Here is a 13,486-nt window from a genome sequence, read left to right as displayed (position 1 = left end):
ACAGACTTAGAATTTATGAGTTTTAGGTATCTCTAGTTTATTTGTGTCTGGTATTTCATTCTTTTTAACAGTAACATTCCGTCTCTTTCAAGATCTGCAATCTATGATAAAACTTTATAGAAACACAAGACAGACAATTATATAAGAATTATGTAAGAAGCAATGAACAAGTCTTTACTCATTACTATTATGTACTCTTGAAAAAATATCCTTAAAGTTTAAAAGCTATTTCGTGTGTTATCTTGTTAGCTAGTCTATTTATGGTTTTATATATTATTGTTACTATTAATATAGTTTACATACTAGCATGTTTAAATGTGGATTTATTACAAAAAAATAAAACTATTTCGATTTTAGAAATAAAAAACAGTATCTGGGTCAAAGTAGAAGTTTATTTACAGAATGAACAATTTCAGTTTTCTACAAGTCAAATAGCCAAAAATGCTGTCATTCTGTGATTTTTATGCCTTCTTCAGTGATAGAATTACACTGCAGAACTGAAGGGCATTTCATAGAACCTGACCTTTGACCTAAAAAAGTCAAAAGTCAAGAGAAAATATCACTAGGACAGGTTTTTTACACATTTTATTTGATTCTTGGACAATAGGGAATAAATATAAGATTTAAATTTTTTATAGGTTTAATCCATATGAAATATGACAATATACTCATGTCTCAAACTGTGTACTTTGTATTCCACAAAGATGTTTAAAATTCCAAAAAAAAAACACCTTTTGTGTTCCCTTTAAACACTAGGGAGCCAACAGATATATTTTTAAAACTGGGAAAAAAAAAAATCTAAATTTAGGTCTAATATTTATAGCATTTAAATATAAAATATTTAATATATCTGCCAGGCCACACAGTGAATAAGTAACTGTTAAAACGGTCAGAAGATGCAAATCTTGAACATGAATATTTAATGATAATAAAAAGTGTGTTTTAAAAATGCACAACTAATTTACAAAATAAAGGGGTTTGTGTGTTGAGGGTCATGGATGTCAGTTTGCCTGGCTTGTGTTCCGAATAATGTTTGCAGTTGGCATGTAATCCGGACTCTAGAGCATTGCTTTAGACTCTTCAGGAACTGCTGGACTCTGCTGACCATTCTTCTTGATTCGGTAGAAAACAATGATCAGGAACAGAACTGGAAGGGGGAAAAAAACTTTTTTCAGTTTGCTTCTTTTTACTCTAATAGAGCCAAATAAAATGCATCAGTCTTACTGAGGAAGCCGAAAATTCCTGCCAGGATACCGATGGTGCTGCTCATGCCCAGTTTCCAGCTGTGAGCTCCTGGCTCGATGTAACAGTAGCCCAATTTAGTGCAGTTACATATATGCACTAAGAAATAGAAAGAGATATATCTCAGATTAGATGTCATACCACGTTAAATGCCTGTCTATGAGTGAGTTGAATGTTATATAAGAAATAAAGAGAAATAAAAAATGTTTACCATCAAACTTTTGAGTGATACCCATCCCAGCATTGTCTTTGATGTTAATGGGAACTGCGGTGTTCAGATCACTTGGGGGCTTCTTCTTCAAAATCAGGTGCACTGAGGTTCCTGCAGATTCACAAACAGGTTTATAAAATTAAATACAACAGTCACACTGTATGAAAGCCTTTTTGTTTAAGACTACAGTGGCTAAACTGAAGATCTGCTCACCATCCAGAGGTTTGATCTCAAAGTTTGGTGACTTGCGGTTAATGGAGAAGGTGAAAGGCTCTCCGTAGGGGTCAGCATCCTTATCTACAGCAGTGAGTATCAAAGGGGCCATATCCTGGACGCAGATGAAGCCCTGTGTCTTTTGCAGTTTAGGGTAGTTGTCATTCACATCCAGCAGATTAATATTCACTTTCATCTCAGCCTCCTGCTTGTCTCCCTCTGAAAGGAACAGAAACAGATTGTAATATTTACCAGATGACACTCACCTGGAGTGAGTGAATGCATTGGAGCTCTGTTGATTTCTCACCCGTCTCATAAGTGATAATTGTGAGAGATATCTGCTCAATAGTCTCTCTGTCCAAAGCAGCTTTAGTCTTCAGCTCGCCAGAATCAGCATCCAGCTCCAACCAATTATGTTCATCTCCTTCCATCTTAAACCTGACAGAACATTTACATCCATTACAACTTACACAAACTTGGAATTCATGCAAGTCGAGTGCTGCTGTCACTAAAAACATTCTGAAATGTATATGTAAATGTTTCAGTTCAGCTTTAAAATTGTTTCACTTAAATAGTTATGATAGTCATATAATTTGGAATTTGTATTGAATTCTAAAAATGTGAAATAGTATCCTCAGTAGTGCATTCTGACATTTTTGTAACCCACTGTATGTCAAAGCACCAATAAACCTGAAAACAATTATTTGAATTAGCACAAAATTAGCTTCTTTAGTACAAAAAATGCTGAACAACCACCATGCAATATGTGTTCTATTTCTTTTATAAGTTTCAACAATTGCTGAAACAAAACTCTCTTTGTTGAGAAAATTGAGAAATAATGATCTCATCTCATATATAATCTGATTATACAGGAGACACAATGTAAAGCATTACTTGATAGTCTTTCCCTCTGGATCCTTGGCTTCAGCTATCATTATAATGGTTCCAACCGTGATGTTTTCTGGAACATTGACATTAAGAGTGTCCACTTCAAACTCTGGAGGCTCGTCCACGTCCACCAGCTGAATGACAACAAATGTGGTGGCATTTTCATTATATTCCAGTCCTGCGATCAGGGGCTCGGGATTACGGGCATCGATCTGAAGGTTGAAGACGTTCTGGAGCTCGTAATCCAGTGGCTGAAGATCGAGAATATAAAATAAATCAATAAATATAAAGAGTACAAAACGCATAAAACAGAAATGTAGACAGTTTTTGCATTTCAACATGTTCCTCGTGAGTAAAGTCTTGTTACCCGAGCGATGTAGACTCTGCCCTCTCCAGTGGCTTCATCAACCTCAATGGCGACGAGGTTATGTGGGTCTCCAGCAGTGATGTGATACTCCACTTTTGAGCTTCCTGTTCCTGGGTCGTCTTCATCTGTGGCTTTGATGGTGAGCAAAGTGGTTCCCACTTCAGCCAGTTCAGGAACACTGTGGGTCCCATACTGCAACAAGGTGATTGTGAAACAGAGCAGAGATTTAGTATTCCATAATCAACAGGGAGAAAGAATGTAATTTATGTAATTAGAAAAATAAAATATATACATCTTTTTTCTCGAAGACAGGGATCTTGTTATTGATGTCGATGACCTTGATGATTGCTTTACACTCTGTGGTGTGAACTACAAACAAGTGCAAAAAGTTAAGATGCACATTCTACATAAATTGTCATTTTCAATTAATTTGAGGTGAGTTTATTTATTTATTTATTTTACCTCTGTCAGTCACACTAATGGTGAGCTCATACTGAGGCACTTCTTTCCTTTGGAAGTTTTTATTTAACACTTTGATTTCACCATTGTTTTGGTTGATGGTGAACATATTTCCAAATGGCTTGGGAGGCATCTGGCTCAGGAGTGTGTAGTCTAAAAATGAGTTCAGTGTGCCTTCCTCATCATTATCATGAGCAGGCAGAACACCAACTGGATTACCTAAACATGCATATAATCAAAAATGACAGAAAATGGCAAAACAGAAGAAAGTTTTCTGTTAGGATTAGGAGCAGGTTAAGAGTATAGAATATACAGTTTATACGGTATACAAATCATTATGTCTTTGGAAAGTCCCTTTAAAATTTGAAAACCCAACTGTGTGTGTGTTTATAAAGAGTCTCACATTATTACCTATGGGCTCATTCTCTTGCACCTCAAACACAGCTTTATCACACACAGGAGGGTTATCATTCTCATCCTCCACTTGTACATGAATCTCCATGGGTTTTTCCAGCTCAACACCCTGTGCATCTTCTGCTATGACCACCAATGTGTACTAAAACACACACACACATACATGTCAGGATTAATATGCAACACTTAGTTTTATAGAATAAGGAGTGAAATATGCTGTAGCAAAATATGCATTCCTATTTACCATATTTTTCTGTTCTCTATCCAGAGGAGTGGTAACATGGATTTCTCCATCTTGATTGATGGTGAAGGGGAAGAAAAATCTTTCTTTCTGTACCAGCCTGTACAGTGCGGTGGGATCATTGGCACGCATCTATGACAATATAAATGATTAAAATAATTTCATTAATTATTTAAAATTATATGAATGCAATTAAAAGTACAGACACGGCCTACCATAACATAACATTATTGTTTTTAAATCTAGACTTACTGTGGCAAGATACATAGGGTATTCCGCTTCAAAATTTTCTTTGATGGTGATTGTTCCAGGGCTGACCCAGAGATTTTGAATGATAGCAATGTTGACCCGGGTAGTGCTGCTCAAAGCGTTTGGAGCTCCACCTCTTAAATCCTCTGCACGAACAATCAGTGCATAGTCTGGATCTTGAAGAAGATTCACTTCTCGTCTTTCTGCTCATACCAAAATAAACACTCATTAAAGAGCAGGTCATATGGGTTTTTGAAAAATATACATTTTGCAGTTTATAATGTAGCTATCCTTAAATTAAAACAATCTGCAAAGTTGTTAATCCAAAAAGTGCATGAAAAATAAAGATATTGTCTCTCAAAAGAGAGAGTTGGTTCTGAATCGCCTTAACGAGTGGTTATATTTTCGAATCTTTTGCCTGTTACGGGTATATGTCACTGGGTAACAAATATAATATTAGGACACTTTAAATATCACAATATTAGGACAATATTAGGACACTTTAAAATACTATATGACCTGCTCTTTAATTATTGCTGATTCTGAAATAATGATTAATGAAACACTGATTCATGTTGCTCATAGATTGATGTTTCTGTTCTAGAGTCGTTTGGAATTTTTTTCCTTGGTGGAGGAAATATAGATAACGTAACTCAATTTAAGGTATTCATTTCAAAGTTGTTAATATTAAACTATTGTTTATTGAATAGTTTACCACCCTTGCAGTTGTGCTCTAACTCTGAATCAGTTGAACCAATTGCTTTCCAAATGATTCGGAGCTCTTGAAAAACCACAGGCCGTCATCACCTACAGTGTACGAAACGGTGTAAATGGAATGAAAACTCAGCCCAAACGTGTATAATTACATGCCATACATACATATGGAATTGTAATCTAATAAATGAACTACTGATCTAAAATATAAGATTTATAATAGTTTCATGAAGGAGTGTTTTGGAAGCATTCTTCATTATTGATCTGAGTATCAGCACAGCTGTGATTCTCCCATAATAAAATAATGTCAGTTCAGGAGTATTTCTTGTCGATTTATTTACTTATTTGACAAGTCACTGTGGTGGTCACCTTGTGGTGAGGTTCAGTCAATAAAATATTATTCAACAGCATGATACAAACTAATGAAGTGACATGCATGCAGATTTCTGTTGGTCACATGATGTTCATTGATTTGAGCTGGTAATGTGGATGCTGAACAGTTAAGTAATCTGGGTTAAATCCAGCCTGATTTCTGAGACTACAGTAATCCGCACTGATGAGGTCTGAACTGCTTGAGCACAGTTAATGACTGTGTTCTTATTTACAGCACGTGGCACGTTCCAGAGTGAATGTAATCAGAGAAGTGGTCATTCATAGACATTAACACACCAGTTTAATCTGAGTGTGTAGGTGAGAGCACTGTAATCAGCACAATTCATTTCAGTCTTATTCCGAATAACATGTTCTGTCCTCCCTCATGCTCTCGTTTGGGTGGATTGCTTTATGGCAGCAACAAATAAACATGTACAGCTATCCTCTGTAATTATGACAGTGATATATTTACAAATTCCACTGTAGGGAGTTCCAGTGTCGCAAAAATAAACACAACTACATACAGCTGCTTTAAATAAGATGATGACTGTGTGCATTTCTGTATGTTCTCACCAGCACGTTCGATGCACGTGTAAAAGGGATTGTTCTCCAGAGGTATGTTGTTCCTTGGGGTACAGTAGTCCTCAAACTTCTTTTTCAGGACTTGAGGACTGCCACGGACCTCCCCGCGGCTGTAGCTTACAGTGGGCCTGGCCCTTAGAAATTCTGCTCCTGCAAAGCAACAGAAAGACAAACTTTCATATTTTTCATCATTCAGAGACAAATACTAATTTGGCACTCAACAAAAAACATAATCAAAACCAACTTGTACAATAGCAACATATGGACGCTTGGGTTTTTTCTGTGTAGTTTTGTTTCAAGTGTGTTGACGTACCTTCCTCTGTTATAAAGATTTCTGCAGTGTCCGGGTTAATGCCAAAGTAAAAAACGTTTCCAGGATTGGGGATTTGGTTCACAATACTGAATCTCAGTTGGGCATTTAATGTGTTGGGATCATCTGCATCGGTAGCAAACACCTGAATGAATGGAACTCCTGCACGCACACAAGATGAAAAGTACAATTATTAGTGTGTTCATCGTTTAACCAAGTTTTAGCATCCACTGATAATGCATGTGTTTCTCACCTGCAGGGGAATGCTCTCTAACACGGCCACTGTACTGATTCTCAGCAAAGACAGGAGCATTGTTGTTGACATCAACAACTTGCAACACAACTGAATAAGGCCCATCAAGGGTTTCACCATCTGCTGAACGTGCTTCAATCTGAAGAAAAACTCTCATTTAGAATAGTTTGTGTTGACATGTCATCATACTGTTTGCAACTTTATATGTCTTGCCATGTGACATGTTATACTCCATATGTTTAAATTATTTTTCATTTATATAATTTATATAATACAGTTCTTGAAAAGGTGAAACTTGAGCAGGACTTAAAATATGGACTTTCCATATACATATATTTAACATAAAACTATGTTGCTAAACATAATCCATGGTCATGTTGTACAACTATGTGCTTTGTGCATACAAGAAAAGAACAATGTAGGGATTTTGTATCTTTTTGAAGACCCACTTGTTTGCATATTATGTGTGATATTTCATAATACAATAATAAATTAAAGCTGCAAGCAGCGATGAACGGGCCCTCGCACCCGGGCTCACCGCCATCGTGTGGCTTTAGTAAAAAGGTGAACGGTGAGAAATATGCATTTAAAGTCATAAATATAAGTGGAATATGTCAAAGTCATTTATATGTGCCAATTTTCCTGTTGCCAGCAGGTGGCGCTATCATTATAATGGAATATTGGCCTTCAGATGTTTTCAGGCCAGGACTCTTTTCGAACATGTGAAGTTTGGGGAAGATCAAACATTTTATGCCTGAGTTACACCAACTTCTCTTCCTTTGGCGAGACATAAAATTGTGTCACAGCGCCATGGACACGCCCTTTAACAAAAACTCAAGATCTCCAACATTCACTATTGCAAAGGCCTTTATACTAGACTGACCATAAAAAAATATTGATGTCATAAAATTTCTAGGAGTAGTTCATTACAGCGTAAAACATGACACTTCCTGTTGCCAGCAGGTGGCGCTATGACTATAACTGAATATGGGGACGTAGATCTGTTCAGGTCAGAAGTCATATCTAACATGTGAAAGTTTGGGGCAGATTGGACATTGTATGTCTGAGTTAGAGCAGCTTCCTTTTTCATGGCGAAACATCGAAATTTGTCAGGCCGCCATGGACACGCCGTTTAACGAAACCTCAAGATCTTCGCAATTTAATATCTCAAAGGGCTTTAGATTACACTGACCAATTTTGGTGTTGATCTGAATAAATCTCTAGGAGGAGTTCGTTTAAAGTACAACCCCTGAAAATGGCAAAAACAACACGAATTTGGCAGGGAAAATTCAAAATAACCGACTTCCTGTTGGGATTCGGATTTCATACCAAGAGACTTTTTTGTAGGTATTGGTGTGTTACATGTGTGTACCGATTTTCGTACATGTACGTGAAACATAGCTCGAGGCGCACTCCGTTGAAACTGTATAGGTGGCGCTATCGAGCCATTTTTCCACACCCAATGGAATATTGGCCTTCAGATGTGTTCAGGCCAGGAATCTTATCAAACATGTGAAGTTTGGGGAAGATCGGACATTTTATGCCTGATTTATACCATCTTTTATTCCAATGGCGAGACATCGAACTTCGTCACGGCGCCATGGACACACCTTTTAACGAAAACTCAAGATCTTCACAATTTAGCATTGCACAGGCCTTTAGATTAGACTGACCACAAAAAAGACATTGATGTCATAAAATTTCTCGGGGTAGTTTGTTACAGTGTAAAATATGTCACTTCCTGTTGCCAGTAGGTGGCGCTATGACTATAACTGAATATGGGCATATCAATCTGTTCAGGTCAGGAGTCTTATCAAACATGTGAAGTTTGTGGCAGATTGGACATTGTATGTCTGAGTTATAGCAACTTCTTTTCCATGGCGAATCATCGAAATTCGTCAGGCCGCCACGGACACGCCCTTCAACGAAAACTCAAGATCTTCGCAATTTAACATCGCAAAGGCCTTTAGATTAGGCATACCAAATTTGGTGTTGATCTGAATAAATCTCTAGGAGGAGTTCTTTAAAATACAAGGCATGTAAATGGCAAAAATGATGCAAAATTTGCTCATAAAATTAAAAATAACCGACTTCCTGTTGGGTTTCGGATATTGCTCCAAGAGTCTTTTTTGTAGGTACTGATGCTTTACATACGTGTGCCAATTTTCGTGCATGTACGTGAAACACAGCTGGAGGGCTGTTGATTTTTTTTTTTACGATAGGTGGCGCTGTCGAGCCATTTTGCCACACCCTCTTCTGAAACCTATATCAGACGTTAATTTTCACCAGGTCTGACGCGTGTGCAAAGTTTCAGGACTTTTCGAGCATGTTTAGGCCCTCAAAAATGCGATTCATTTTGGAGAAGAAGAAGAAGAAGGAAGAAGAAGAAGAAGAAGAAGAAGAAGAATAATAATAATAATAATAATAAACGAAGCAGATACAAGAGGGTCCTCACACCATCGGTGCTCGGGCCCTAATTACATCTAGATGGTGGTTTTTCTCAGGGCTCCATTCCAGAGGATGCTCCAGGAATAGCCAGCCGTCTGAAGAGACACTGATCTTTCCTTCAGTCTCTCCACTTATATGGTATGATGAAACACCTTCCACTGCAGATGTAAACTAAACAAAGAATATTTTCAATCGATACATTAAAAAATATTACTAACACTACACACTGGAGATGTTCTAATAATAAACATTATGTCTGTCTTAATAACTAACCCGTCTGTCAAAACTAACCCTTAAAGCACAAAAACGGGGCCTACGATACCTGGTAAATGGCATAGGGCACAGGTGTAGCCTCTGGCACTTCTAAAACTAGATGTCCCAATGGCCCCATTTTGTCCTCCAGACCAATCCCATGAGCCTGAGAGAGAGAGAGAGAGAGAGAGAGAGAGAGAGAGAGAGAGAGAGAGAGAGAGAGAGAAAATTATGAAGCCATATGAAAAATAATACCCTAAGTTGCAGAATTTAAAATCATTTATTGCAAAATCACCATTATAGATAAGCATATTGCCAGCCGCTACAATATATTGTCTGTTATCAGTCTAGTCATGAACAACATTAGCGGCAAATGTTCTTTCTAAAAATGAGATTTCCCTGTATATTAATACACATCCACACTTCTTAATAAATAACTAAATAAAGATGTTAAATGACTAAATTATTGTCTTACTGCAATATAAACAAATAATAATTTATTTAATATCAAATCAATAATCCATTAAACCTATCTGTGCTTTGAATGTTGCTGAATATTTACTAATTTCTGTGGATTATTTATGTAGAAAAAATCATTTAACTTTCCAAATGAATCCAGACTATGTCTGTGTGTCAGGTTTTGACTGACTGAATTTGAATTTATTGAAAGGATAGCCTCTTGATATGTCACATCTCATTTTCAAGGGGGTCCAGAAACAAAAATCTAAATGGGCAGAGAAATGGACTTCAGCACTGTTACTCATTTATGGACGCAATAAAAGATCCTAAGGACACTACAAGGTCACAGAGTTAAAATCCTACTCTCACACACACTTACAATGCTGACGAGAAGGGTCAAGGGTAGCAAATGTACACCTCTCATGGTCCCGGGCAACAAAACCTGATGGAAAAGGAATGACAACATGTGAAACACTGCTTTTTATTAAAATTGCCTTTATTATAGTTACTGCAATAGCAATTGTAATTTACAGCAGTGACATTTATTTGCCAAATAACTTTATTAGATGACTATTACCTGACATGATGGCCCCTGTTAGCAATATTAGAGCATAAAGTGGAGCCACATGGTGTGACAAAAGCCTAATTATAAACTGCCCAGTCAGGAAATAGAGCCATCTGCTTCTTTAATGTTAAACTTCAGTCAATGATTATTAGCAAAACGTACTATTCAACCAGCTGTGACTAATATTTTAAAACATTACAAATATTTCAGCAATAGAAAAGATGCTTTCCTATGTGTGTGTACAAGAATTTCCTGTTTGATTTCTCCATATGTTCTTAAACTAATTAGTGTATATTTTATCAGTCCTTCTGTGCATCTCATATGCATAAAAATAGAGCATGAGTGGCATTTGATTGTGACATCATGACTCACGTCATGTAGCGCAGTGCGTGTGTATTTTTTTCTTTTTTCTTTTTTTTTCCATGAATCGCAGCCCATAAAAAGGTTATTTAAAGGTCACTTGGCATTCAAGAGTGGGCGGCGCCTCTTGTGCCAGACAGCGCTGACTCTGTGCGCATGTGTGTTTTTGTGTGTCACTGCTGTATCACAGTTTATCAGATTTTACAATGTCTGCACTGACAGTCATATAACAAAACCGAGACTTTTTAAACAAATTATATAATTTTGTACATGTGGATCCACACATCTGAGAAGAGGAAGAGGCCAAAATATGTATAAAATATAATACAAAATAAATAATAGTGACAATTTTGTGCCTTTTTTCTCTGGGAGTGTAGCAACTGTTATACATTTAGCGAAAAAGTATAACACTTTTTCAGGGTCATTTCAGGATTTAGATTTAACAATACAATATTAATTCATTCTCAAATTAAACATTAGCTTTGTCATTTGATGATTTTGCTTTATAAAACCCAAAGTATTGGTTTCTCAGTTTAGCATATCTTAGTCACATCATTCAGTTAAGCCAACACGGGGCGATTATTAAACACATGGTAAATGAAAGTAAGTTGCAGATCACAGATCAATAAAGGAAGTTATATCCAGGTGTAGCTCCATACTTTAGCCCTCAATAAACATAATTATCTAGATAAACAATAAACATTGTACATTATAAAAAAAAAAAAAAACATTGTTTATCTGATCACACACATCTGTGTGAAGAGATAAAGATCTCTAGATAAATCTCTGGCAGTCTGAGTCCAAGAGTAGATTAAGCTGCGTCAGCAGTTTTGCTGAAATATTGTTTTGAAATAAGCTGTAAGGTTTAGTGCTTTAGTGATACTGGACTTTTATTTCAGTTTTATCTGAGGGATCTATTGTGAAAGACAGACACGCCTTGAGACAGATGTGACACAAGGTGACATTGAAGTTAATGTGACCTCTGATAAGATACTTTAGTTCTTCTATTTAAAACTCTTGATCGACCCAATATACAGATAAATTGGTTGATATTATATATACGCGTATCAACATATTTAACGAATCAGGATGTTCTGGTGCACAAGCTGAAATCAATGTTCTATGCTATAAATATCAGCTCAACCAGTTGTAAGAATGAGACTAAAGTAAATGTGACCATTTTCATTCATAATTTTTGGACTTTTCCAACTAAAAGTGATACTTGGATATTCAAACAAGATTTAAAAATGCAATGACAGTCCATTAACATTAGGCTAGATGGCTTTAAAAGTTTCTAGTATCAAGGTATGGGAGAACAAAAGGCCCAGGCTTGTGACCTCTGATGACATTCTGACAGAACAAGATAAAAAAAACATCAGATACATTTGTTTCTCAAGCAAATATGCTCATAAATAAGTTTGCACCTACAATGCTACATCAAGTTTCGATACCTATAAATGCCCTTCCGCATAAGCTGGTCAACACCCTTCTGAAAGCTCTGAGCAAAGTCAAACTATATCATAACCTATCGTGGGCCTCGAAAGCAACATTTCAATGCAAATGACATATCGGTAACTAGCAACATATACTTTCAAAATCAGCTTAAACTCAAAGAGAACAACTAAGAAGAAGTAAAAGCAAGGATAACAGACACCGACCTGTCAGCAGAGCTCCTCTCCTCAAAAGACTGAGCGTTTCAGTCTTGAAGTGCTTCCTGCTTAAGTCAAAGTTTAACTCAGCTTTATTGAGTCTAATCATTATCTACCGATTCACTGCTCAGGGGAGTGGACTGTAAATTTAAGGCATCTTATGATACAGTTTGGCGAAATAGTATACTGGATGTATTAAAGTGTAAATATCAAGCATTTAATTTAAAAGTGCAAACAACAAACATGCATTAAAAATCCTTTGTAATCAGGGGCCTTACGTCAATAATTTCTATGCAAGATGATAAGGAAAAAGGGGACAAGCAGAATTCTGAAGGGAAGCTTGGAGAAAAAGAGAAAATATATCGGAAAACAAGCTGTGTGAATGATGAAAATCACTGTACATTCATAGAGAGCATAAAGATCACCTTGACACAGCTGTGTGCTTGCGATCTTGAGTAATACAGGCCTACAATCTTTGATCCTTGATCTTTTGACAGACTCTGGCTTGGTTGTGCTCCATGTTTCTCAGTTTCGTCTCATACTGAAAATGAATACATTTGCAAGAACTTCTGAGGTATTCAACAGTGGCACCTAAAAATAAATGTTATTTACTTACCCTCATGTTGTTTTGTTCCAAACCTGCAGGGCTTTCCTTCTTCTGTGGAACACAAGAGAAGATATTTTGCAAATGTATGTTGTTGTTTTTTTCTATACCATGAATGTCAGTGAAGTCCTTAGTAATTTTGGACCCCATTAATGTTCATTCTATTGACAAAAACAGCTGAAACATTTTTTAAATATTATATTTTGTGTTCCACAGAAAAAAAGACTTGAAGAAAGAATGATTTAAAACATTCTGATCAGTTATTACTGGTAAGAATGATGGAACACTTTTTCTCGGCAATACTTACATAAAATAAGTTCAAGCAAAAATGGGTATGAATACTGTAAAATATTAACTTCTGAAAAATCTATTGTAATCACTTCCTGTAAAAGTGACCCCTTCAGTGTAAATATCTAAGGTTAAAGGCACCTTGAGTGGCAGTTACCCAAGAAGTTCCCATGGTTTTCCATTGACTAATTATTACGCAGCCGTATCAGCATAACGGAGAGAAGTATAGAGGGTAAAGGTTAAGATTAGGAATGACAATAGTGCAGGCATTAGTACTGAAACAGAAAAACCTGTTGCTGCAGATATGAACTATTATACTGCAGTTGATCACATTTTCAGTACCACT

At 36.5% G+C, this 13,486-nt stretch overlaps 1 protein-coding gene across 2 annotated transcripts; it reads right to left on the bottom strand.

The window, feature by feature from the left end:
• Positions 1-372: 372 nt before the first annotated feature.
• LOC109076050 (cadherin-17-like) lies at positions 373-12,328 on the bottom strand. Of its 2 annotated transcripts, XR_006161974.1 has the most exons (20): positions 12,258-12,280; positions 10,054-10,116; positions 9,286-9,381; positions 8,997-9,134; positions 6,516-6,654; positions 6,266-6,424; positions 5,944-6,102; positions 4,288-4,487; positions 4,039-4,167; positions 3,792-3,936; positions 3,384-3,599; positions 3,214-3,290; positions 2,922-3,113; positions 2,561-2,805; positions 1,974-2,104; positions 1,667-1,885; positions 1,454-1,564; positions 1,225-1,341; positions 783-1,147; positions 373-752 (listed from the first exon to the last, which is right to left on the bottom strand). XR_006161974.1 is itself a non-coding variant. In XM_042772572.1 (19 exons), the coding sequence occupies exons 2-19, from the start codon at positions 10,096-10,098 to the stop codon at positions 1,059-1,061; spliced, it is 2,607 nt and encodes an 868-aa protein (XP_042628506.1). In that variant the 5' UTR covers positions 10,099-10,116; positions 12,258-12,328; the 3' UTR covers positions 373-1,058. The 2 variants fall into 2 exon arrangements, 1 of the variants encoding a protein (XP_042628506.1); XM_042772572.1 differs by having other exon boundaries at positions 373-1,147; positions 12,258-12,328.
• Positions 12,329-13,486: the final 1,158 nt, after the last annotated feature.

This window comes from Cyprinus carpio, chromosome A16 (genome assembly GCF_018340385.1).
Source record: "Cyprinus carpio isolate SPL01 chromosome A16, ASM1834038v1, whole genome shotgun sequence".
Lineage (NCBI taxonomy): Eukaryota > Metazoa > Chordata > Actinopteri > Cypriniformes > Cyprinidae > Cyprinus > Cyprinus carpio.
Note: the sequence above shows the minus strand (reverse complement) of the source record. Positions and strands in the feature narration are given on the sequence as shown.

Excerpts from the sequence above, each read along its gene's own strand:
- LOC109076050 (XM_042772572.1), bottom strand. The coding sequence starts at position 10,098 with ATGAGAGGTGTACATTTGCTACCCTTGACCCTTCTCGTCAGCATT. Across the intron at positions 6,425-6,515 it reads TAGAGAGCATTCCCCTGCAG|GAGTTCCATTCATTCAGGTG; the intron begins GTGAGAAACACA and ends GTGTGCGTGCAG. Across the intron at positions 2,806-2,921 it reads GCAGAGTCTACATCGCTCGG|CCACTGGATTACGAGCTCCA; the intron begins GTAACAAGACTT and ends CTCGATCTTCAG.